Raw genomic sequence first — 24,890 nt, forward strand, 5'->3', positions numbered from 1 at the left:
GTAAGCCCCTCCCACCTCCTGCCTAGAATGTTGACTATCTTGATCTTGTGTGACTCTTGTGCAGGCAACAGCAGCAGCTGGGAAAGCAGTTCACTCTTAAGGGATGATACATTTTAAGGACATAAACTAAAGGGACACACATACACATTATATATATATAAACAGCTTGTGTCTGTGGGTGGTGGAGATAAAAAAAAACACTCAAAAACAGCTTAAAAAACAATTAGTTGCTTTTATTTTGTAACTAGAGATTACATTCAGCCCCTGGAGAAATTATTTTCTGCACATGTATGTGTGATGGAGGTGGTGGTTGTGTGTGCAAGGTTATGCAGGTGCATGTAGAGGCCCAAGGTTGACATCTGTCATCTTCCTTGACCACTTCCCACCTTATGTATCAAGGCAGGGTGTCCTGGCAGGTTCATGTGGACTTGACACAAACTATAGTCACTTTGGAAGAGGGAATCTTAACTGAGAAAATGCCTCCACCAGATCAGCCCATGTACAAGCTTATGGTATATTTTCTTAGTTGTTGATTGATGTGGGAGAGCCCAGCTACCTCTTGACTGGTGGTCCTTAGTGCTCTAAGAAAGCAGACTGAGCAAGCCATGAGGGGGCAAGTTGGTAAGCAGCACCCCTCTATGGCCTCTGCATCAGCTCCTGCCTCTAGATTCCTCTCCTGACTTCTCTCAGTGATGGACTGTAATATGGAACTGTAAGCTAAAATAAACCCTTTCCTCCAAAAGTTGCCTTTGATCATGGTGTGTTATCACAACAACAGAAACAATAACTAAGACACAAGGTTTCTTGCTGAATCTGGAGCGATTTGGGCTAGTTTGGCTAGCCAGCTTGTTCTGGGGAATCTTTGTCTATCTCCCATGTGCTGGGCTTGCAGGTGGCCACTACTCCCCCACCTGGCATTTATGTGGGTTCTGGGTACCTCAGCTTTCATCCTCATACTTGCATAGCAAGCACTTTATCCACTAAGGCACCCCTCCAGATGGAGGGGTTCTTTTCGGGTACCATTAGCAGTTTTAGGGCTAGTCTTTTTGCATTCCTTGTGTTTTGTCTTTGTCGTGCAGTTTTACATACTCAGGGTAGACAGTCTGGTGCAGGTATATACTGTATAATAATCACATCAGGATGCATTTTTCTTAAAAATACAATTTGCTTTTATAATAGTTTTAAGTTTGCAGGAAAGTCAGGAAGATAGCCCACTGTGTTTCTCCATTTAGGGTGGCTGGCTGCCTGTCACCCTGTGATACCAGGAGCTAAAGTCCATACTGACGTATAACACTTTAATTTTCTCCTGAAGATCCTATTCCGGGCCAGCTTTGGTCATCCTGTCTCTGTAGTTTCCTCTAGACAGTGACCATTTCTTAGACTCTCCTTATTTTTCATTATTTTGACATTCAGTCATTTTTAGGATCCTCCAGTTTGGGATTTCCTGGTGTTTTTCTTGTGGCTAGACAGAGTTCTGAAAGTTTGAGCGGACAACCACAGAAGTACAGACTTCATCATTTGGCTGAGAGAGTGAGTATCTCCACTCTGAAGTTAGTCTTTCCTCTCCTTGGAAAGGGAGTCACTAAGCAGGAGTTCACTGTTAAGGGATGGAGCATCATAAAGAAGTCACCATGCAGCTGTTCACACCTAGGGGATGGTATATTGCTGGAAGGATGCCACCTTGCAGCTGTTCACACCTAGAGGATGGTGTCTTGCAGGTAGGAAGTCACCATGAAGTTGTTCACACCTAGGGGATGGTATGTTGCAGCAAGGATGTCACCATGCAGCTGTTCACACCTAGGGGATGGTGTGTTGGAGGTAGGAAGTCACCATGCAGTTGTTCACACCTAGGGAATGGTATGTTGCAGAAAGGATGTTACCATGCAGCAGTTCACACCCAGGGAATGGTACGTTGCAGAAAGGATGTCACCATGCAGCTGTTCACACCTAGAGGATGGTGTGTTGCAAGAAGGTTGTCACTATATAGATTACTCTTTTTTTTTTTTTTTTGGTTTTTCAAGACAGGGTTTCTCTGTGTAGTTTTGTGCCTTTCCTGGAACTCACTCTGTAGGCCAGGCTGGCCTCAAACTCAGAGATCCACCTGCCTCTGCCTCCCAAGTGCTGGGATTAAGGGTGTGCACCACGACCACCCAGCTTAAATTACTCTTATAGGGTGGACTATGGTGGTTTTGCTTTATGTCGTTGTGGGTGGGAGTGTTACCTAGATACATTTTTTAAAGTTTATGTTGGAAATTTGTCTATTCTCCATTTACTCTTCAGTTCAATCATTTTTATTAAGTATTTAGCCAAAGACTGATTTTGTTGCTGAAATGTTTGGGAACTCTTGCATTTGGCTCTGTGCTCTTGATACCTCTCAATGTGTTTATTTTGAGCACTCCATCACTTCTTGGGCACCAAGACACATGTAAATCCCCCATTGTAACCTGGAGTGATACATTTCTCTAAGGAATCTTATTGCTTTTATTAGAAAGTGGAATCATACATGATTAGTGTGCTTGTTGCTTTTGGAGCTGTTGTTGCTTCCAAGCTCTGTCAGAGATTTGTACGTTACTAACTTTATACACATATGTATAAATATCTATGTAGCCATCTGAATCTGTGTTATACTAAAGAAACATGGGTCGCAGCCATGATCTGGAATATTTCAGCCCTCTTTCTTGCTTGGCTCTCACCCACTCCAACAATGCCTTGGTCATGGCATCTCTTTACAGCAACAGAGAAGTAACTAAGACAAATAGCTTCTCGGAATTATTGCATGTAGTACTCTATGGAATTCCAAGTTCACTAGTATTTTTCAAAATACCATTCTGTATTTATTAGTGAAGGGAAATGGTCAGTGGTTAGGAGCATTTGTTCTTTTAAAAGACCCAGGTTTGATTCCCAGCACCCATATGTGGCTCACAGCCATTGATAGTTTCAGTTCCAGAGGATCTGATGCCCTTTTCTACTTCTGTGGGCACATACATACATACATACAGGCAAAACACTCATACACATAAAAATAACTAAATCTACAAAAAATATTAAAGTGGAACCTAATATACTTATTAATACAAATCATATATTTATATATTTATACATCTTGAATTTATTTGTTATGTTTAAAAATATCCATGTTATGGTGTCAAAAAACCAGGAACTAACCCTGAGATACTGAAAAGTAAAAATTTAATAATGGCCAGGCCATATTTTCAGTCTCCCATTGTAGGAGAATGAAAATGGCCCAGATTAAAGACAGAGTAGTCTCTTAATACCAAGCGAGCAAGTGATTGAAAGTCGGAATTTTGCAGTTATTTTTATGATCATGGGAAATGTATATGTTACAGGTTTATGGTCAGACATTTAACATGCCACAAAACATCTTATGGCCAGTCAATTCTCAGAACAGTGGAAACAATTTATAATGTGTAATTCACAAGATTATTGAGGAAGAACCAGTCTAACATTGTTAACTAAAAAGAAAATGGAGCCCACTGTGGTAGGGATATGGTTTTCTATATAAGTACCATTTGGGTGACATATATACTTATTAAGAAGGCAGTGATTTTTTTTTCCTGTTTTCTTTTAAGGTGAATAGTTGATTCCCCCATGGCCCAAGGTGACACTGTGAAGTTAATTTCTGAACGTTTCCCTAAATAATGTGATAGCTTTTTAGACTCCATTGCTCACAACATTATTTCCAGACCCAGATATCTGAAAGCCATTTTGTGTTTCTCATGCAGGCAAATAGAAACTAAAAGGCAGCGTCCCTTCTTCCTATTTAAAATGAAAACTGCAGAAACCAGTATGTTTTAGATTGCTTATTCCTCAGAAACCAGTACATCCAGCTGGGTATTGGTGGCACACACCTTTAATCCCAGCATTCAGAAGCAGAGGGCAGGTGGATCTCTTTGAGTTTGAGGCCAGCCTGGTCTACAGAGTGAGTTCCACAATAGCCAGGGCTACACAGAGAAATCCTGTCTCAAAAAAACCAAAAAAAAACCAAACAAACAAGTAAGCAAAAAGAAACCAGTACATCCTGAATTGCTTATTCTCCAGAAACCAGTGTGTTCCAGATTGAATATTCTTCAGAAACTAGTATGTTATACTTTGTTCTTTCTTACTGACTGGCATTTGGCTTTTCAATCTCACACCATCCACCGTTTCAGAGTATTTTATTTTTCATTATAAATATTTAGCTGATAGCTCAGGCTTATTACTAACTAGCTCTTACAACTTAAATTAACCCATATTTCTTATCTAAATTCTACCACATGGTTCACAGCTTGTTACCTCATTTTCTACAAGTCCTGCTTCCTCTGTGTCTGACTTAAGACTCCTCAGACTCTGCCCTTCTTCTTCCCAGCATTCTCTCTGCCCCGAAAATCCTGCCTAGCTATGGGCCAATCAGCTTTTTATTAACAACGAAAGCAACACATTTTTACAGTGTACAGAAGGATTATTCCACAGCATTTCTCCCTTTTTGTCTAACTAAAAGAGGAAGGTTTTAACTTTAACATAGTAAAATTATATACAACAAAAACAGTTATCAAGTAAGAACTAAGTTACAATATCCAGTCCATTTGTATTTGGTAAATTTAGAGAAAATATTCTATTATTTATCTTATCTTTGTGAGTCTAAAGTTTTATATCTAATTTACTTTTTATCATAACTAAGCAAAACTATAAGTTGAATTATTTAGTCTTTAACTCCAGAAAAAGACCCCAGAAGGGTGAAATGTTACCTAACGACAGGGACATCTAGCTACCTGGACAGTCACCCAAAGTTCTTTGGTGATGTTGGGGTATCCATCTTTGGCCTACATATCTAACAGGCCTAGCATATCTGACAAACTTTTCTGAGAAGCAGGGTATTTTGAAGGATTGTCCTCCTTTGTCTTGGTAAAGTTTGACAGTTGCTTTCTTTTGTATCCTGTTGGTCCAGTTTGGACAGTATACTGTCAGTAATTGAGGTAAGGGAAGTTTCTTTGCCAAAATGGCTAGCTTTTGTCATAAAGAAAACAAACTCTGTATGGAGTTTTTTTTGATGCCTATTATCTCCTTTGAAGTAAACTGGTGCTGCCAGGAGATGTGTCTCACTGCCATAAAAAGCCTTAGATTATTAAACATATTAAATGCCATATTCTGTAGGTCTTTGAAGTATTTGAAGACTATATCTACCTATCTAAGAATATCTGTGTATGACTTTGAAAACATACCTGACATGACTATAAGTTTGACTATTATAGATGACTATTAATCTGTATTTCTTAATTATAATTACATTTTAAAATGAGCACAATACACTAAACAAGAGTAGACACATACATACAATATAACAAAAATAACTTTAAATTTGTATCAATAAACTAAAATCCACACCAATATAAAATATATAAGATTAATAGTTGATTTTTTGGATTAAAGTATATTCAATAATCTGCCCTTGTATCATTTTTATATTATATCCCCATTTTCTTCCTTTAGAAAGAAATCTTTGAATTTTACTCCTTTGTTTAGCTTTTTTTTAAACCCATGACCAATAACAACTTGTAACCAACCCCCTTGAAATGATAATAGTCCATCTTTTGGGAATGTGGGTTTCATTCTCTAGACTACTTCCTGCTATTTGTGGGTGCTGGTGTCTTTGGGAGAAACTTAAGAAAATTAGGATAATTGTTAGGTTTTAGCTGGAGTAGTTTGTGGGGCTGGATCATCTCAGTCAACAGCCTTGAAGCTGTTTTGGATGCAGAACTCTGAGGAAACTGCAACAGAGGCACTCTGAGAGGCTGGATCACCTGGGCTATCCCTTTTCATTGGTGTTTGGTCCCCTTGTTCTGAAAATACATAAACTTTTAAGGTCACATACATTCTAAGTACAGAATATGTGGGTGTACAAGTCAGTAAAAGATGTTTTTTGTTTTATGTTTGAGTTGGTAAAATATCTATTACTTGTTTTATAGTTTTTCTAGGTTTCTTTTTTTATGTCTGTACCCAGGATTTTCAGGGGTCTTCCTTGATCAAACCTGAGCATCTCTAGCCTGGAATGAATCCCCAGCCTCTCATTTCCTGTGGAAATAAAAGCATAACCTCTCCCACAAAGTAACACACCTCTGACTTCCATTTTGAAGTCAAGGTATTTTAAAACATAAAGTTTGGTTTAATCTGGCAGCTTTCATAATCCAGTGTCTCTTAGCAGCCAAAAAAATTTAAAGACAACACAATAACATACAGGATCCAGACTCTCTGTGTATTTTCCATCTTTATGTGACTTTTTAAAATACTACTTTACTCCCTTTTAAAGGACTTTATTATTTTAAAACTATATATATATATATATATATACACACACACACACACACACACACACACACACACACACATACACACATACACACACACACACAAATACAGACTGTCTATACCCTTTTTCTTTTCTCTCCCAAGTCTTTGTACATTTTTAAACACACTGTAGCCCATTGAGAGGTTTTCTCCCCCCCCCCCCCCCCCCCCCCCCCCCCAATCTGGATCTGTCTTTACCGAGCATCTGTAACCTTTTCTGTCTGCCTAAGAAAGCCCCAAACCTGTCATGCAGCGTGCTGGTGGTTCATGCCCACAGGCAGCAGTTGGCAGGCAACCTTATATGTTTTCTACAGGGCAAACTACAAGCAACTTTAGCCAGTAGCCAACACTTGTAACTTCAGGTAACTTATTCTGTCCCCCATGCTTTGTGGGAAGAGTATTCTGGGTTACCTTTTTGACACTTTCCCTTGAAACCCATGAGAAATGTAAAAGTGAAAATGCCTAACTGTAAAGTTGTCCCAGGGATGAAGGGGGTGTGTGAGCCACACCTGGAGGAATTTCCCTCCGTGTGGTTCTCGGTATAGCACATGGCCCTCCTGGTATGGTTCTCAGTACAGCACGTGGCCTTGCTGGGGATCCCTGAACGGTTAGGCTGTGAAGCTCTGCGTCTACGGTAGTATGGTCCTTCACCTCCGTTGGGATGCTGCCTACCCTGCTGGCTGATCACAGGGCTGGGATGGTCCCTGGGCTACTGCGTCCAGGAGGGGCTGTGCCACTGTCTTGTCACATTTTGACCTATAGGCTTGCTCATTTGGCTATCTTGCTGTCCTCTCACGGGTGTTTGACACGAGAAGCATAAAAATAACATTTCCTTTCTTTTCCAGAAGTGTGTTACAGAAGAGTGTTTCTTTTTTGAACGGCTGGAATCTAATAACTACAACACTTACCGGTCCCGGAAGTACTCCAGTTGGTATGTGGCACTGAAGCGGACTGGGCAGTATAAACTCGGATCCAAAACAGGACCTGGGCAGAAGGCCATACTGTTTCTCCCGATGTCTGCTAAGAGCTGATTCACTTTAGAAACTGTTAAGGAGAGAAAAGAATGTATACAACTAAGTTTGGACACCTGGTTTGATAACTCATTATGTAACAGTAAAACACTTAACCATTACCTCAGTAAAGAAAAACAAGTTTTGGGAAAAATTTAGACTTCCCCCTTTTACAGACCTTTGGTTGTGACGCAGGGATGACTAGAGCCACAGTCTTTTTCATTTATTTTCTTTATTTGAGAGGAGGATTTAAAAGTATGCACACTTACGAATTTCCACCATGGAAATCATGTATGTGAGAGAACTGGCGCCAGGGGTCAGGCGCAGACCATGTCCATCTTTGGTTCCCTCTGGTGTTTGCGTTCAATCTGTTCCCGCTGTGTCTCTGTAACTCTCTGGCAGTTCCCTGTGATAGAGTTTGTAGAACAGGCCTGTGTACACTGCGGGGAATTCCTCCATGCTGAGGTCAATTTTGTCAAACCCTTCCCTGTGTCCATACAGCAATAACCAAGCCACCCTCCTGGTGATGGGGGTGGTGTTTTCAATCCTGGCTAGTTTTTCTAGATCCATCCATTCACACTTCAAGCATTCCTGCTGGCAGAAGTTGATAGTGAAGGAACATGGCTGCAGGCGGCAGATCAGGTACATGTCCGACTTCCCAAAGGCTCCAGGGCTCCCATGTTGCTGCCGGATGCTTAGCAGGGACCTGAATTCTGACTTCACACCAGTCTCTTCAAAAACCTCTCGGACTGCTGTGTCGCCTATGTGAAAGAGAGAGAAACAGAGATTTCATTCCTAGAGATGCCATCAAGGGTTTCAGTTAAAATCTGGAAGTTTAAAAGCAAAACTTTGTCTTCAAGCTGCTTTCTGGAGGTTGTGAAAAGCACTTTGTTTTTAAGATGCTTTTGAGACCCCGAGGGTCTCTTTGGGGGCTTATTCGTGTGTCATATGTGGGAGCCACATCTTCTTAATCTCTCTTCTGTTCTATTTCCCAAAGGCAAGAACACATTTGCAAACAAAGCTGCAGTTAACATTCTGATAAATCCTTCACTATTGTCCTGCCCTGAACATTCATCAAACTCCCTGAGTTTGTGAACATCAGAATACAGAGAAAGGACCCATCCCTTGTTACAGGAATCTGTAGTGCTGAATGTACTTGAGTGAGCTGTGAAATGACTCTGACTTCTTTGTGATCTCAAGCCCACTGCCCCACAGGGCGAGGTCCTTCCCCATGGTTATGCCCCTCTCCTAGCTGCCAGTGGGTCCTAGCCTGATTTGGAAACTGATTTTTCTCGAGAGCAGATTCCGTAAAACTTTAGGTTCATTCTTTCAATCCCAAAATGCAATAGTTGTTTCATCAAACATTTTCATAATGCATATAATTTTATAATGCAACAAAGGTTTTCACATATTATAAATATTTTTCATAAAATACAAATTTCTATGGCAGGACTTTTATTGCCATTAGCATACATTTATGTCCAGTTTTTCTAGACACCCAGGAAGACTGTCTGAATGGACTTGACTAATTCTGATGCTCTATAGCTGTCTGCCTTGATTGCTTTTCTGGTAATCTTTAGAATTGTTATAGATTATTTAACGCCTTCTAATGCCTCTCTGGATGTTTGCCAAATAGCACATAAGTTTGTCTTGCCAGTAATTCTACTGATAATGCCTGGGGTATGAGGAGCTGTCAAGAGCATATAGTTCCTAGGCACTCAAACCATTGACTGTCTTTCCTGCCTCCTGGACACATACCAGCCCCCAAGATATGCTCTTGTTTCTAAGAAACAGTTCTGGAAAGGCTCACAGGAACAGTAACTTGGTCTGAAACACAAGACATATATCCACCATTCTTTTTCTTTTTCTTTCTTTTTTTCTTGTTTTGTTTTTTGAGACAGAGTTTCTCTGTGTAGCTTTGCTCCTTTCCTGGAACCCTGGAACTCACTCTGTAGCCCAGGCTGGCCTCGAAGCCTCGAACTCACAGAGATCCACCTGGCTCTGCCTCCTGAGTGCTGGGATTGAAGGTGTGCACCACCACCGCCCGGCTTCTTTTTCTTTTTCTCCCACCATTCTTTAATTGTGTACTGACTTCCCTTGACTGAGATTTGTCCATAGGTTAAGCATGGCCAGAAATTACATCTCATAACTGAAGGCACCAAGACAAGGCATACAGCTCACCATGAAGATGGCCTGCCTCAGCTTGTGTGAGATGCTGAGTTCAGTTCCTGGTACCACATCATGAGGAGGAGGGAAAGGAGGCATCAAAGAACACTCTAGGCTCACAATGTTTCCCTAGTAAGAAAATGGTTTTCATCTAGAATATGATACATTATTAAATTTATTACTAAAAATTGTGGCACTAGTCTTAAATGTTTATATAGTGGCCTCTAACTCTTGTTTAAATATATATGTATGTATACACATATATACACATATATATACATATGTATTTTTTAAATGCTCTGGAAAATAACTTTGGGGATCCTGCTCAGTTCTTAGCACCACTAATGTGACCAGCTGTTTGTAAATCACAGAAACAGGACAGGGTAAATGAGAGCGTGAGTGTCCTGCTTTGCAGTCACTATAGTACCACGGTGGAGACAGAAGAGACACTGCCTGGGTAGACTGAATAGTTTAACTCGAATCAGGACATCACCGACTAACTGAAACCGGAGTGCAATCCAGTGCTTTTGTTTTTGAGATGTGGGCGGGCCATCCTCCCCTTCCACCTCAAAACGGAAGCCTCTCCCTCAGTTCCAACGGAAATTTAAATTGATCAAGATAAACGGTTGTTTCTTTCCAATTACTTAAACAGACTTTAAACTCAGCCGAGATAACAATTACTGTGTGTGAAGAATCTAGAAGCTCATTTTTGCTGCTTGAATGTCAGACTAGATTGCAACAGGACAGTACCGAGGTTCCAAGTTTCTTCTGTTCTGTAGTATGTACTGACAGAATGTCTTGAGATGGAATAAAATGATGGGAAACTTTCAGCATATGGGTTTCTTCAAGCTCCCTCTGACCCTGCTGAACATCCCTAGCTAGCTGAAGCAAGATACGGTTTTCACCCATGGTAATGACATGTTTTAGGAAGGCATTTTATACCTTTGAACTGTTCAAGACACCTTTAGACTCAAGCCTTAAGGACTTCAATTTGTTCTGCATTTTTCCAACTAAATTTCTTAAAACATTTATCATATCAATGTTTCATCTACCTAGCATTATCAGAGAATAAAAGATTCCAAACAAATGAGTTTCCAAATTAACTAGCATTTATTTACTGGTATTTAATAGCAGGCTAATTAACAGCCAGTGAATGTCGAAATGTTCAGGATGGCAACATTCCCAAAGTGTGTTTCATGCTTTCGTAAACTAAGGTTTCAAGAATATAATTTCCTGGTGGTCTAAAGACCCTGGCTTTCTCATTAGTCTTTATTTTGTACTGGCTATCAACAGAAACAGGCTGTGGAAGAGCAAGTTCTAAGGCTATGGTGAATGCCAACTGCTGCCTTTGTTTTAGTCCTGATAGGCTATTTTGATAACCACAAATACTTAAAAAATTAGTAGTACATTTAAAATTATCTAGGCTTAAAGGAAAGATTCTGGAATTATACTAAAACCTGAATTTATACATACTTAACTTGAAAATGTGTTTTTTCATTTACATCTAAATCTGTCTGAAATTCTTAGAATCTACTGATGTTCAAAAGAAAAAAACACCTCAATTCATTTGAAAAGGCATGTCTCAGGAAGGAAAGGCGCACGGGGCTCAGATGACTTCCCCTCAGTGTGCAGGGTGAGAAGGCTGGACTTGAGTTACGTTGTTCACACACCCTCACATACTACACAGGTATTGGGAGAAAATGAAGGTAGTCTTATAGAAAACATGGCCTTTGCTTTCAGTATTTGGCACCCTACAAAATACAGATGTTTTTGATGACATGGTCTGAGTAGCACAGGGTGGCCTGAAACACCATCCTCCTGCCCCAGCCTCCTCAGTACTGGGATAAACAGGTGTGTGCCATCACACCAACGTCCCTAGAGTACATACTGTCAACAGACTACCCCCCCACACACACACACACACAGAGAACTAAGCAGTCAGTGAGACCCTAAAACCAAGGTTTGTTTTACATATCTGAATGTTATTCACATGCTCATGGGTTTTTAGGAGCTGGTCATGTAAATACAGACAGGGCATTCGGATCTGTGTAACATATAAAAACTCAAGTCTTCATGAACATGAACTCAAATATAAACTAACATAGGAAACTGCTCTAATATAGTGGCTGGCTAAGGAGAAATGAGAATGTACACGTTAAAGCAAAGGTCATTGAGAAATAATATGAATATCTAATGTATTGTTTATTGATCAGGATGATGTTGAATTTAACCTAATGGTTTAAGGAACAGCATCGTTCTATACTTTGTAGATCAGTGACTAAGTCCTTAGCTTCCATCCTATCTCCCTATAAGCTAATTTGGAGGGGAGGCATGTTATTTCCCACTTGAGACTTCCTCATAAGGTATTTTATTATGTTTTGGATTATTCATAATAAAGAGCTGGCAAAATCTTCGAGAGAATCATATCACTATTTCCTTGTAGCTGGCTTTATTAAACTTCAAAGTTCATTTAAAATTATTGTCCACCCATATGTGACCATAATATGATCACAAGTTCAAAATTTAGTAATTGTAGCCTTATTTGAAAAAATCTTCATAATGAACTTTACTGATGGAGGTCTCAAGTTGTTCCTTTTCAGATGACCTCAGAACACCCCTGGAAAGGGTGTGTTAATGCTCCCGTAGGGATGAGTTGTGCTAGAAAACTCATGCTAACTGTATATCAGCCCTCCAGAAATCTGCCTGAAATTTTCTGACTTGGTCTGAACCAATTAGAAATTTTAAATTCTTATTCTTAAATAAATAAAGCAGTGAAGGAAACATATTAACTCTCTGAACATTTTCAAGCTTATCAGAAATACATAAATACATACCAATATCTTCTCCAGGCTCTGACAGGCCTCCTGGAAACTTCCACATATTTTTCAACTGCAGTGCAAAGTAAATGAACAGGTGAGGTCATGATTCACTCCCTTTCTGTCCTGACTCTCTCCATCTTCTACCCTAGTCCACCCACAGCTGGTCACAGCAGTAAACACTTATTTTTAGTAATTTTACTCTATTTCTCCCAGCTTTCTCACTACTACATTTTTTTTTTCTCTTTTGAGGGAGATGGTAATTGATGAAGTCTTTTCCTCTTATACTTCAGGAAATAGAAGTGGTGTTATTTAGCTAATGTGAGATTGTATTAATGAACCTTTGGAGGGAAATATCTATTAATTTGTGTACTTTACAGAACTTGGCTGCTAGTTAAATATGAACAAATAGGATCTTACAGATGCTGCTATAAGTAGAGTACAGAATAAATATAACCACCGAGGTATGCTACTCTAGATTTTTACATGCATTTACTGTATTTTGTTTCTAATCACAGATATTACTCAAGATTTCTGTGTGTTAATAGTTTCATGTAAAATGTTATTGCTTTTTATGAGTAGTGTGAATAAAATTAATTTGGTTTCTTGGCTATCATTCCTTTGTATTTTTCTCATTGATCATTTCTAAATTTTTTTTTTGGTGGGAGGAAGCTAAGGAGATAAACCTGACCTCTGGAAGAAATAAGAATAGAGTGAAATAATTATGAGCTAGCACAAGACAGTTTTCTCATGGCTGACATGATTTGTCTCTTTGTAGAATTCTGCTGTATGTGTTCATCATACTATAAATCTCAAGAACGAGGAGTGACCTCATAAACCAGCAGATCTCATACTCTTCATTCATAAAACCTTTATGGACCTTCCACTGTGCACTGTGACCCTTTGGCTTCCTGGAAGTATGCTTCTGAGAGCATGCATCACCTCTCATCTACGTGTAGGTGGAGGCCAGTGGCAGGATTCCTGCTTTCCATACACTGTTGATTACTCGGTATAGAATCCAGACTTTCCAGCCTTCTGTGTCCAACTCAGGCTTGACATTAACTTACAAAGCATATTATGCCTTACTTTACCAGCACAGAAATCGACCTCATCTGCGAGGATGCATTGTCTTTTGAGTTACACTTTGATATGGTTCTGGAAGCTTTGTTTCTACGGAAACTGATTAAGATATTGGATACTACCATCATAAACTCTATTTGTAATAAAAAATTATGTAATGGGGCACTTGAGAACTTGGAATTATTATGACAAACCTTCCAATACACCATCATTCTGTCATCACAGTAAAGCCTGTCAATAGCTATGATCTGCATCTCAAGTTTAAACTCACATCTGGCTCCCAGGAACCCTCGCAGTGGGTCCTACCATGTCTGTCAAATCACATTCCCCACTCTCTAGTCATTACCATTAGATGTATATATTTATGTCCCAATGCAAACATAAAACTTAGGTGCTACATGAGTTTATGTTGATTTATAGAAAGTTTTGTTCGAGTCAGAGATAGGACCTTAATTTAGGCACTGTAAGTTACTTAGAATTATTTTGGATAGCATTTCTGAGAAATTATGATGTTGTAATGAGGAAAACATTTACTTTTGTCCAGCAACATTAATGAAGGGTCAGAAAGTGTAAAGATAATCACCCTTGCAGGGCTGGCCACTGCTCAGAGGCAGCACTAGCCCCTACTTGATTCCCAGCACCACGGAAGTAGAAAAGGCATTCTCCTTCTCTTTGACACCAATGCTGAGCATGAAAACATTTCTAACTGTGGTTCTTCTCTTAATCTTTGCTGCTTCTAGTAGCCTGGATTCCTCTCGTGGCCTTTATGTACCATTGCCAGTCTCTCAGTCAAATCCCACTGCCAGCATTCCTGACCACAGTGATGGTTCTGCTCGGTGTCCAGTGTGGCAGCCCCTGGTTGAACTCTGTGCCTTCACACAGTCAATTCTAATTTCTCGGTTTATTTTTCTATCCTCTAAACTTTTAAAAATTATTTTTAATTTTTATTACGTGTATAAGTGAGTCTCTCTCTCTCTCTCTCTCTCTCTCTCTCTCTCTCTCTCTCTCTGTGTGTGTGTGTGTGTGTGTGTGTGTGTGTGTGTGTGTGTGTGCCACATGGATGAGAATACTTGCAGAGGTCAAAGAAGGCATCAGATTCCCACAAACCGGAGTTGGAGGTGGTTGTGAGCCAAACTCTGGTTTGAGTAACAAGTGCTTTTAACTACTGAGCCATCTCTCTAGCACCTAGCCTCCCCTCCCCTCCTCTCTCCTCCCTTCCCCTCCTTCCTTTCTTAACCCGGTAAGAAACTCTCCTAGTCTGAGTCTGAAATGTCACCTCCTCTGCAGCATCTCCGGAAGCTCTATGGCTAAGAATCCCCTCTACGACTGTCCAGACTGTGCAGGACTGTCGGGTAGCAGGGCTTCAATCTCTGTACTGGGAGCAGAGCTCCTGGCGATGCTAAGAATGCTGCCTCAACACTGTGTCTTCCCTGTTAAACATTATCCCCTGTAACAGTCTACAGTCCTGAAGTAAGCACGACACTGAGGCTCACACTGGCAGCTGCAGGCCTCCATCACAATTTTATTTAAATAAGTATCTAAATGTTCCATAACTGCTTAGAAACAGTTATTAAAGCATCTTTCTATAGTCCCTTAGCCGTCTCAACATTTCTATGTGTTGTTTTACTCTAGGGAGAATATCTGGAAAGCAATCTATAAGGCAGGAACAACTTACTTTATTTCGATCTTGTACAACCAGCACTTTTCTGGTGCTTTCATCAAATACAGCACCTTTGGGCGGGGGGAGAGGATTACAAAGTATTAATTTCATTCACCTTCAACTCCTCCCATAGTCACCTGTGGTCATTAGAATCCCACCCATATTTGAAGGTCTGGTCCAGATACCTCAGCCAAGAAGACTGTAAAACACCTCTCCACTAAGGAGGGCATTGCTCAGTTGACCAGTTTTCTCTCTTTTCTCTTCTCTCCTCCTCTTTCTTCCTTCCTTCCTTCCTCCTTCCCTTCCTTCCTTCCTTCCTTCTTTCCCTCCCTCCCTCCCTCCCTCCCTCCCTCTTTCTACAGTTTGGAATTCAAAGGGTAGTTACAGCACATGTTAAACTTGTACAAGAATCATCTACATACAATTTTTCTCTAGATTGCCTATGCCTCATCGCACAGATGAGCATCTTTTTTACACTTTAATAACATCTTTGGTGTTCAAACAGTCATGGGTGCTTGCTGCAGTCCATTTGGCTTTCTAAAGAGACGCCGTCTATTGAGAGTTTAGAACATTCTCACAGATGTAGAAGCTAAGAAGGCCAGGATCAAAATGCTGATACACACAGTGTCTTTGAAGGACTACTTCTCATAGAGAGTATCCCCACCGGGGAAAGGGTGGGCCCCTTAGGCCTCTGCCAATAGGGGCTCCAATATCTTGTTAAAGCTCTGCCCCTTGGACCCAGTCACCCTCACAGGCCTCACCTGTTAATGCCATCACCCTGGGGATTAGGTTTCTAACATGCTACATGCATTCATACCTCAGTGCTCCAAGCACTAAAGACACAACTGGACTTCTTGTTCTAATTCTTACTCCTTGAAGCACAGTGCAGGCCTCGGCTTCCTGACAGAGATCCCAACTATCTCAATATCCATCAAGACCTGTCTGAGGCCAGTTACATTTCCTTACTGTGTGTGCATATATTCTATAGCATGCTCATCCATTTGGAAGGCTTTATTCTGCATGTGCTTAAAGTTCCAATCTAGCACTTTCATTTACTCATTCATTATACACACTGCTCAGTACACTGAGGACTTTGCTAGACCCAAACCAAATCTTTCTTTAGTATTTAAAGTTTTTTCCCCATGTTATTTGTATGAGTGTTCTGCCTGCATATATGTCTGTACCATGGGCATGCAGTGCCAAAGGAGGCCAGAGAGGGCAGTGGATCCTCTGGGACTGGAGTTAGAGATTGTTGTGAGCTACCATGTGGGTGCCAGGAATTGAACTCAGGTTCTCTGGACGAGCAGCAAGTGCTTTTAACTGCTGAGCCATCTCTCCATCCCCTCTTTTTAGTAGTTTTATTTGGGCAATCTTGGGTAAAAAAAAAAACATAAATAACACTTTAATCATCTGTACTAAATTCCTTAAAATGGGCTGACTTAAACATATCCACATGAGAAGGTATTTTCTATATACTTACTCATTCTTTATTGAGTCTTTCTTATGTAACATTTGGAAGTCCCTTATGTATTAACTGAGCTCCTGTTATGTATGAGGCATTTGATCAGGTACTGGGGATGAAGTAAACACAGCAAAACTCCCTGTCCTGCGATCATATCCTGCTATGTGTGTGGAGTGGAGACAAATTAAAGGGAAGTTACACAGAATATCAGAAAGAGGTAAAAAAGAAATGTAGAGGCAACACATGTGAAAGGAGCTGTTTGTAACTGAGGGCTGCAGAGATGCTCAAAGGTTAAGAACATAGACTGTCCTTGCAGAGGAGCCGAGTTCAGTTCCCAGCACTCACTTGTAACTCCAGCTCCCGGGATCTGATGCCGTTTTCTGGTCTCTATAGGTACCTGCACACACATGACAGACACACACACACACACACACACACACACACACACACACACACGCTGATAAATAAAATTTATTTTAAAAATTCAAATGTTAAAAAGTACCTGAAACGAAACACTGTACTTGGTACTCTGGGGCAGGAAAGGATACACGTAACTCTGATTAACTCCAGTGAGGGAGGTATCATATGATGTGAGTCTAACTGGACTTTCCATGGGATTAGAATGGCAAGAATCCTGTTTTTAGATTTGAAGGTTTTGTGATTACCTGCATCTCTTTTGTTTAATGTGTTCACCAACAGCATAAACTAACACAGTGAAAAGATATTAAGCACAACTGGAGCGCCCCCTGCTGGTCAAAGCATAAAGCTAAAGCAACACAAGACTGGGATTAAACAGAAGTTCCTTTCTAGCAAATTAGGCAGTGTGTGGCTCCTGTGCAGTAGCTCAGGCGCCTGTCACAAGGTCATGTGAGTGTCATAAGGAGTGACTGAGTTCACACAGACATTAGTGGGAGAGCTGGGCTTATAGCTAGGCTTCAATCCAAATGGGCACTCTCGTGGACAGCACTGCTCCATCTAAGACACAGCAACTGTTCTGTAATTAAAGATGTCAATGCATCTATCCATCCATCCATCCACCTATCCATCCATCCATCCATCCATCCACCCACCCATCCATCATCCATCCATTATCCTTACACCTATCCATTATTCATCCATCCATCATCCTTACACCCAGCCAGCCAGCCATCTATCCATCATCCATGGTATACTGGGTGCCTCCTTTGTACTTGGCTCTGTATTTAGCTTGAGGAAACAATGGTGAACAAGATACAAAATGTCTGGCTTCAGGGAGTTTGCATATTGTCGAGGAGAGTAAATATATATATATATATATATATATATATATCACACACACACACACACACACACACACACACACACACACACACACACATCTTTGGTTTGCACTAGGTGTTATAAAGAAAAACATCTGGATAGAGTCACAGACTGGTGGAATAGGCATGGAGGAGGTCCCTATCTTAGGAAGTTCGGGAGCTTTTCTGAAGTCAGTAAGATGCTTCCCATGCAAACATGGGGAACCGGGTTCAGATCCTTAGCTTCCACATTAAAAAGCCAGGCAGAGTGCATCTGTGGACCCTGCGCTCGGAGGTGGAATATCCCCTTGGCTTGATACCTCACCAGCCTAGCCAAATCAGTCGCTCTAGGTTATAAAACACAAGGCAGATGGCTCCTAAGGAATGACAGCCAAGGTGGCCTACACACACACACACACACACACACACACACACACACAATGGCTCTGCATGACTTCCAATGAAGCATCAGCCTATCACCAAATTATTCGGTAGAGTCTACTGAGGTAGAGCCCAGAGAAAGTTTCTGAATGTCTACTTCCTGCCAGGGAAGAAGGCTACAAATAAGCATATTACTGGACATTCCCATCAGCTCACTTACAACACTTTGATACACAGACCAGCCTAAAGTTGCGTATGAATTATACGAAAAGGCACAAATTACTAGGGTAATAATTAACCTGCATTGTTCTTTCATTTATTTAAGGATTCCTTACTATTTCAGGTGTGGTTTTCTGTTTTCATTTTTATTTTTTCTGGAAATCTAAGAATTTCCTTAACTCTGGTTCACAAAGGATGGTCCCAAGAGCAGCAGCAACAGCTGGCAGAGAAGTTAGTAGGAATCAGACCCTTGGGGATGGAAGTAGTTGCTCCTTTTGGCAAGCCCTCCAGGAGGTTTCAATGCCCTCAAACAATGAGAATTTTCTGCTTCTGAAGCTAACCGGGGGTTCAAGCCTCTACACTAGTTATACTGTTCTATCTTAAACCACTACCATTTGGTACCATAACCATGTAAAGTCTTCGGAAGTAATAGTCAAATAATCGAATGGCTAGTTTGCCTTGCCTCAAGTTCAACATAAAAGTTTTCCTGTACGACATTTAGTGCATATTTAGCACTAGTATGTATGAAACAACCATGAACTTCGTCAGAATCAAAATGGAGTTCCTTGTGTCAATCCTAACAAAAGGAAATAAAGCTGGGAGATTATGAAGACAGATGCCTGATAATAATGATTACAAAGGACTGCTGGAACCACAGCTGGCCGAAGCCAGGACAGAGTACTCCACGAGGACATGCTCAGTCTTTGAATGATGCCACTATTACCCTTAATGTCTGTGTCCAAGGGTTACATGCTCCAATATTCTCCATTTTATCTTTTAAAACTTCTTCTTGCCTCCTTGAACATGCTTCAAGTTTACTATGGCATATGTCTTCTGATTGCAATACACTTGAATCACCAAAAAAAAAAAAAAATTACTTTCTGGAGAATGTCACTGTTTATTTGGGGTCACATATGCTTTATTTCCTTATCCCAATTCAGCGCCATGTGCGAAGCATGTTAACTGTGGCCTTTGGGAAGACTGCTTCTCCACTTGTTCTGTGTGGGTTCCCAAGACAGCCAGCCACAGTCGCACAGCGCTCACTGAACCAACATCCACTGACAGGCTAGCAGCTCAGCTGCAAGAAGACATTCAAACCGTGAAAAGGTATTTCTGATCTGAAACTGACCTGCAACCCCCACTTGGTGCGTAGCATATCCTGGCAGTCTGCTGGGTCCTTCTCCCAGCCACAGCGTCAGCGTGGAGGAGTGGGAGTCTGCGTGGTGGAAGCGGAAGCCCAGGGAAGCAGCAGAGGCGATGAAGTGGCTTTGCAGGATGGGGACGTGCAGCCATGCAGCTACCCTTCCTTCTGACTGCCACTGTTGTACGGCAGCTAGAATGCAGGGGAGGAAGATAACAACGTGTAAGGCTTTTCTGTGGCACGAGCAGTCGCTGTCTGGGCATTACTATAGCCCATCACCGTGCTGGTGTTTATAACCATGCCTCCTACATACAGGTCCAGCACACAACAGGTGCTCAGTCACTGGAGAATGGACAAAGGAACCGACTTGAAACAAATTCGGGTTTAGTACTTTCTTCTTTCCAGTGCTGGGGATCAAAGCTAGGGGCTTGTTATATGCGGTCGGGCACTCCACTACCGAGCCACATCCCCAGTCCATTCTGTTCCTTTTAATGCCCTTAATTTTAACATTCAACATTCAATTTTAACTCTTCCTGCGAGAGTTCTGATGTTATTTTTGGTTTACAAATTGCAAAGTGGTTAAAGAATAAGCCAGAATTCTCTATTATTACCAGCCTGAAGAAATTTTTAGTTTCTCTTTTTTCTTGTGATTTTGTCATTAACATAATGACTACAGCTTATATTATGCCTTTTATAATACATTACATATTAAACAGTCTATTATTATAATTCCTTCAATGAAAGTAGATTTCTCAATAGTAGCAGCTTCCCTCATGTATCTTACAAACTACCCAGCCAAATTCTACTCTAGACATTCATAGTATTTACAAATTTATTACAAACACCATTCTGAAAATAAAGATTGTTTTTTTATTTTAGAATTCTTTACATTTTATTTTTCTGTGGGATTGAGCCGGGGCAGGGGGGTGTGCTTACTTATTTGAACCTTAGGTGTTTCAAATGCTTAACATTATCCAAGAGTTCACACCATGAAAGACAGGTAAGCTTTAATTTGTGGGTGGGGAAATGCCATGTCACAGCTGAGACTTCAAAACCTCTCAACCACTGATCACCCCCACCCTGCATCCCACCCTCTCTCCCCAGGTGCCCAAGGATGTCTTCATCCATTTCCTGGTCACCTGACTTCCTCTTCTCTCCCTTAGTCTTGCTTATGTAAGCTCCTACCTGCTAAGGACCATGGGCTCCCCATCTTTGGAGATCAATTTGCTTAGCACAGTTATAAGTTGTTGATCCAGCATGCACTGTGGCTATAGGATCAGATTTTTCCTACCTCACTTTCCCTAACTGAATCATTTTTAATTGAGTTATAATGACAGAAAGCAAGATGCACAAATCCTAAGTGTGCAGCTGAAGCATTCTGACCTATGTAGACACCCCTAAGCAATGCCTCCATTAAGACTCCAGAACATTTCTATCATGCAGTAGGTCTCCTGCGCTCCTTCCCAGACAATCCTTCCAATCAAATGAAATGCTGCTTTCTAAAACAATGGTATTTGATTTTCCCTTTCAACTCTTTACCTTGGACCATTCACGTTACTTCCGCTTCAGCTAAAGCATGAGGTTGTCCAGTTCTGACCTCACTGAACTCTTAACTTTTCCCTGCAGTTGTTACTTCAAACCATCTCAAAACTGAATCCAGTGCCCATAGTAGCTTCATCCACAGGCCTGTTCATGTTCACTCCTCAAAATAGAATTTGAAATCTTAGACCCAACTCTATTAAGAATTTCTTCCTCTTTTCTCCCCCTCTAAGAAACGTGGTCCCTTCCCCCATCTACACATCTTGTACCAGTTCCTGGAAGCCCAGCTCCTATATGACCTCTTCAACAAAGTGTTTCTTAACCATAGTAGTGCAGGTGCTATTATTGTGTGACCTTAGTAACACATGCTGTCTGCGTGACTCACTAGAATGTATCACACATCACCTAACCTACTAACTAGTTTCCTATTTCTAGTTAAAATGTCATGAATTTGTAATCCTCTCCCTAGAAGCAGGCTATTTCACCACCATTGCAAATGTGATACCAGGCATGGTAATTACTTCTGTAATCCTAGTGCTCTGGAAGCAGAGGTTGGAGGGTCTTGAGTGTGAATCAGCTTGAGCTATCTGTAACATTCACCTGCCTCAAATCCCCTCTGCCAAGAAATAGTCTATGGAGGGCTAGGTACACTATAATCCTGACATTTGGGTTGTCAGTAACAAAGCAGCAGTAAAGGAATAGTGGCCCGCATGTGCAAACCTGCCTTAGCAGTCATTACTAATGCAATGTTTTATGTTAACAATGCAACTGTTAACATAATTAACATTAAAAAATTAAACATTGCAATGTTTAATCTTGAAGACACTGACATCCTATGAGGCTTTCTTCCCTGACTAGTGCCTCTTTACAGGGACTGTCCATTAGTTTTGTTTGATTCCATCACCACAGAGCTAGAAGCAGCTCATAGAGCAGTGTGAAGAAAGTACAGACCCAGAGCCAGGGGAAGGTACCCACTGCCTCTGTGGGTACCTTCAGGTTATGAAAATGAAATGAATTTATATTTGTTAGATTCTTAAAACAAAAATTACAGTGAAATGTTTAATTAAAGATATGTAAAAAAAAATTGTACTTCATAGCTGAGGGATTTCATTTAGGGTGTCTTTGATCATACTTATCCAGTAACTAGAGCTGGCTAGCGTTACTCACCTATTCAGTGGTCATTCGATTAATGCCTGGCAAAGCTTGTGGCACGATCTGGGACTTGAACTCTGGACACGTTTCCAAATAAAGCATACTTTCTGGAGTGGTGCTTAGATTATCATTGGTCACTGGTACACCAAACACCCGTACCCATCCAAATGTGCATACCTAACAGAGGATGAATGGATTCGATTCTCCTATTGGCAATATTGATGGAGTCTAGGTGGGGCTTTTCAGCACTTACAAACAGGAGAGATGTGAAGTACATTGGTTTGAAGATGAAGATTAAACGGCATTAGAGACGCTTACTTGCCATGTTGCTCACAGGATAAAGATCATTTGTGGTTTCCTGGTTATGTGAAAGAATCCATAGCTAAATTTCCATGCTATGTCTTCAGTTTGAAAAACAGACCGCTCTACTAAACCAGACACGTATCCCAGAGTTAGGGCTCCTTCACTCAAGCTCCCTTTCAGATAATTAGGCTCAATGTTCAAAGCCAGTGATGTGTTACTCCTACTGAAAACTACAAAGCTCTGTGGGTAGAAACAAGCACCGGTTCTTGACCTGCCAGCTCCTATCTGCCCCCATTAAGAGACAGTTTTGCCTAGCAAACACTGTGGCAGAAACTAAGTGCCAGCAAAACTAAGGGGGCAAGGCAGCAAACAGTGAGGTTATCAGCGTTTACTAAGAGTTCAACGTGTGGCCGACACCGTGCTCGGCGCTGCGAACCCGGGGCAATCGCAAGGGCGAGTATCTAAGCTTTAGACCCAGACATGGCTGAGGGAACTTCCAGGTCAAAGCTCGAGGGCCGCTGGGTGTCCTTTCAGCTATCACCTCGCATGCTCCGCCCTGGTTTCCGGGGCCCGAGACCCGCACTTGCCCTGCAACAGCCTCCGGAAAGCAGCAGCGTCCAGCCCGTGCAGCGCGCGGTGCCGCGCCAGATGCACCGAGACGCCCCCAAATCTGTCCAGCTCGCCTTGCAGCTCGCCTTGCAGCTCGCCGGCGTCTCGCGGGCTGCCCGCGGCTGTGCGCGGCCCTGCCCAGAGCCCGACTCTGCCTGCAAGGAGCAGTGCGGATGGCCAACAGCGGACACTCTTCAGCCACCTCATTGCTGCACCTAGCCTTTCCGACGCTCGGGAGGAGCCTGTTCGCCTCGCCCCGCCCCGCCCGTCTCGCCTCGCCCCGCCCACGTCCCAAGGCACTGCCGCGTCTCAGCTTCGGGAGCACGCCCCGCCCCTTCCCTCCCCGCCCTTGTCGTTGACACAGCCTCGCTTCTCCTTCCGGCGATCGCCCCGCCCCGTCACGCCGCGAACAATCTTCCGGCGATCGCCCCGCCTCGCCGCGTACACTCTCACGGCGTCTTCCGGCGCTCGCTCCGCCCCTTCTCGCCCGGAGGAGGGCTGACCGTAAACTCTCGGAAAGTCTCACCGGCCGCTAAGGTTGAGGTGGGCTTCCCGTTTGGCCGAGAGCTCGGTGGAGTTGACCGTGGACTGTCTTTGGTGGCTCTGGCCGGAGGGGAGAAACTTTCGATTTGCTTTTTTTACTTTAAGTGAACCGACACTTGCTTCGGGTCTAGGCAAAGCGGCGGAGCAACCGAAGTTCACTTTTCAGGAGTTCATAACGTAAACGGAGGTTCCTAGGCCACGCCCAGACTTCTTTAACAAAAGCGTCCTGAGAGACCCTCGCTAACCGACGCGGACTCTCGGGCTGCGCTCTACGTGGAGCATTACGGCGCGCGCACCGAGCCGCTGACCTGTGACCCGGAAGTTTTCTCCCCGAGCCGCGCACGTTGAGCCGGCTTTGGGTCTGCCTTTTTCCCATAGCCTGCAGTCATGTCTTCCAAGAAGAACAGAAAGCGGCAGAAAGAGGGCGCGGAGGGCACGTCGCCCTCGCTGTCTGCCGCTTCGTCTCGCTCGGGGACCCCGGCTCCTCTCGCCCGGCCGGCCGTGGCGGCGCCGGGGATGCTGGTGGTCACCAACTTCCTCGAGAAAGGTGAGGAAAGCGCGGGCAGCGCCGAGGCTGAGGCGCCTGAGGGGGTGCGGCGTGTGGAGGTGGGCGTGACACGGGAGCCCGCGGACCGAGGCGCGCCGGCGGCTCCGACCCTCTTTGCAAGATGTTCCGAGTTTCCCTTTTACTGTTTATTCTTTCTTTACTTACTCTGGCAGTGTTGGAGATTGAGTCCCTGGGCCCTGCGTATGCCAAGCAAGACGACCAACTGAGTTATGGCCGCACTGGAGATGGCCTTGGCTCTTTGAAGATGTACTCTTTAGCTATGCCCAGCAGGCATAGCTTGCGCTAAAAAGCCAAATATCGATTTTTGATGGTGAATCCGTGCTGCCTGACAGACAGCGTTGTGGCTTTAGGAAGGAAGGCGTTTTCATTGACCACAGAGGTTCAGAGATTTAGTTGCGGCTATTGGTTAATTGCACACTAGTGCTAATAGTCAGTTAGCTTTGTCACATGCATAGCTCATCTAGTTTTCCTACAAGTGGTGATAGACGAGTACGTAATGATGCCCGTTTTACAGAGTAGAGGAAGCTCACGGAGTGCCATCTGAGTTACACAGCTACCAGGTGGCAGAATCCATGTTTGAGTTCAGTCTATTCGATTCCAGAGCCGTTGTCTTAGATGAGTT

At 42.4% G+C, this 24,890-nt stretch overlaps 3 protein-coding genes across 9 annotated transcripts in view; 2 read left to right on the top strand and 1 right to left on the bottom strand.

Moving 5' to 3' along the window:
• The window catches only part of Fgf2 (fibroblast growth factor 2), a 66,053-nt gene extending 58,680 nt beyond the window's left edge, over nt 1-7,373 (top strand). Inside the window, exon 3 of the mRNA XM_052729908.1 lies at nt 7,188-7,373. Coding sequence (XP_052585868.1) covers nt 7,188-7,373 — 186 coding nt within the window. The remainder of the gene's footprint in view (nt 1-7,187) is intronic.
• On the bottom strand, nt 213-23,407 carry Nudt6 (nudix hydrolase 6). 4 transcript variants are annotated; one of them, XM_052729903.1, is made up of 7 exons: nt 23,136-23,407; nt 19,543-19,746; nt 15,090-15,145; nt 12,353-12,407; nt 7,622-8,113; nt 7,251-7,386; nt 213-1,847 (listed from the first exon to the last, which is right to left on the bottom strand). In XM_052729903.1, the coding sequence occupies exons 1-5, from the start codon at nt 23,362-23,364 to the stop codon at nt 7,716-7,718; spliced, it is 942 nt and encodes a 313-aa protein (XP_052585863.1). In that variant the 5' UTR covers nt 23,365-23,407; the 3' UTR covers nt 213-1,847; nt 7,251-7,386; nt 7,622-7,715. The 4 variants fall into 4 exon arrangements, with proteins under 4 accessions (XP_052585863.1, XP_052585862.1, XP_052585865.1 ...); XM_052729902.1 differs by having other exon boundaries at nt 7,531-8,113; XM_052729905.1 differs by lacking the exons at nt 213-1,847; nt 7,251-7,386 and adding an exon at nt 22,423-22,603 and having other exon boundaries at nt 7,709-8,113; nt 23,136-23,248.
• A 231-nt stretch (nt 23,408-23,638) lies between these two features.
• Nucleotides 23,639-24,890, top strand: part of Spata5 (spermatogenesis associated 5) — a 179,100-nt gene continuing 177,848 nt past the window's right edge. For 2 of the 4 annotated variants that reach the window (XM_052730637.1, XM_052730638.1), the window contains exon 1: nt 23,640-24,247. In XM_052730637.1, coding sequence (XP_052586597.1) covers nt 24,088-24,247 — 160 coding nt within the window. In that variant the 5' untranslated portion in view covers nt 23,640-24,087. Of the gene's footprint in view, nt 24,248-24,890 lie in introns of all 4 variants that reach the window. The other 2 variants (XM_052730639.1, XM_052730636.1) reach the window with 2 other exon arrangements.

This window comes from Peromyscus californicus, unplaced genomic scaffold, assembly GCF_007827085.1.
Source record: "Peromyscus californicus insignis strain IS unplaced genomic scaffold, ASM782708v3 Scaffold_9__1_contigs__length_137607984, whole genome shotgun sequence".
NCBI classification, from domain to species: Eukaryota; Metazoa; Chordata; class Mammalia; order Rodentia; family Cricetidae; genus Peromyscus; species Peromyscus californicus.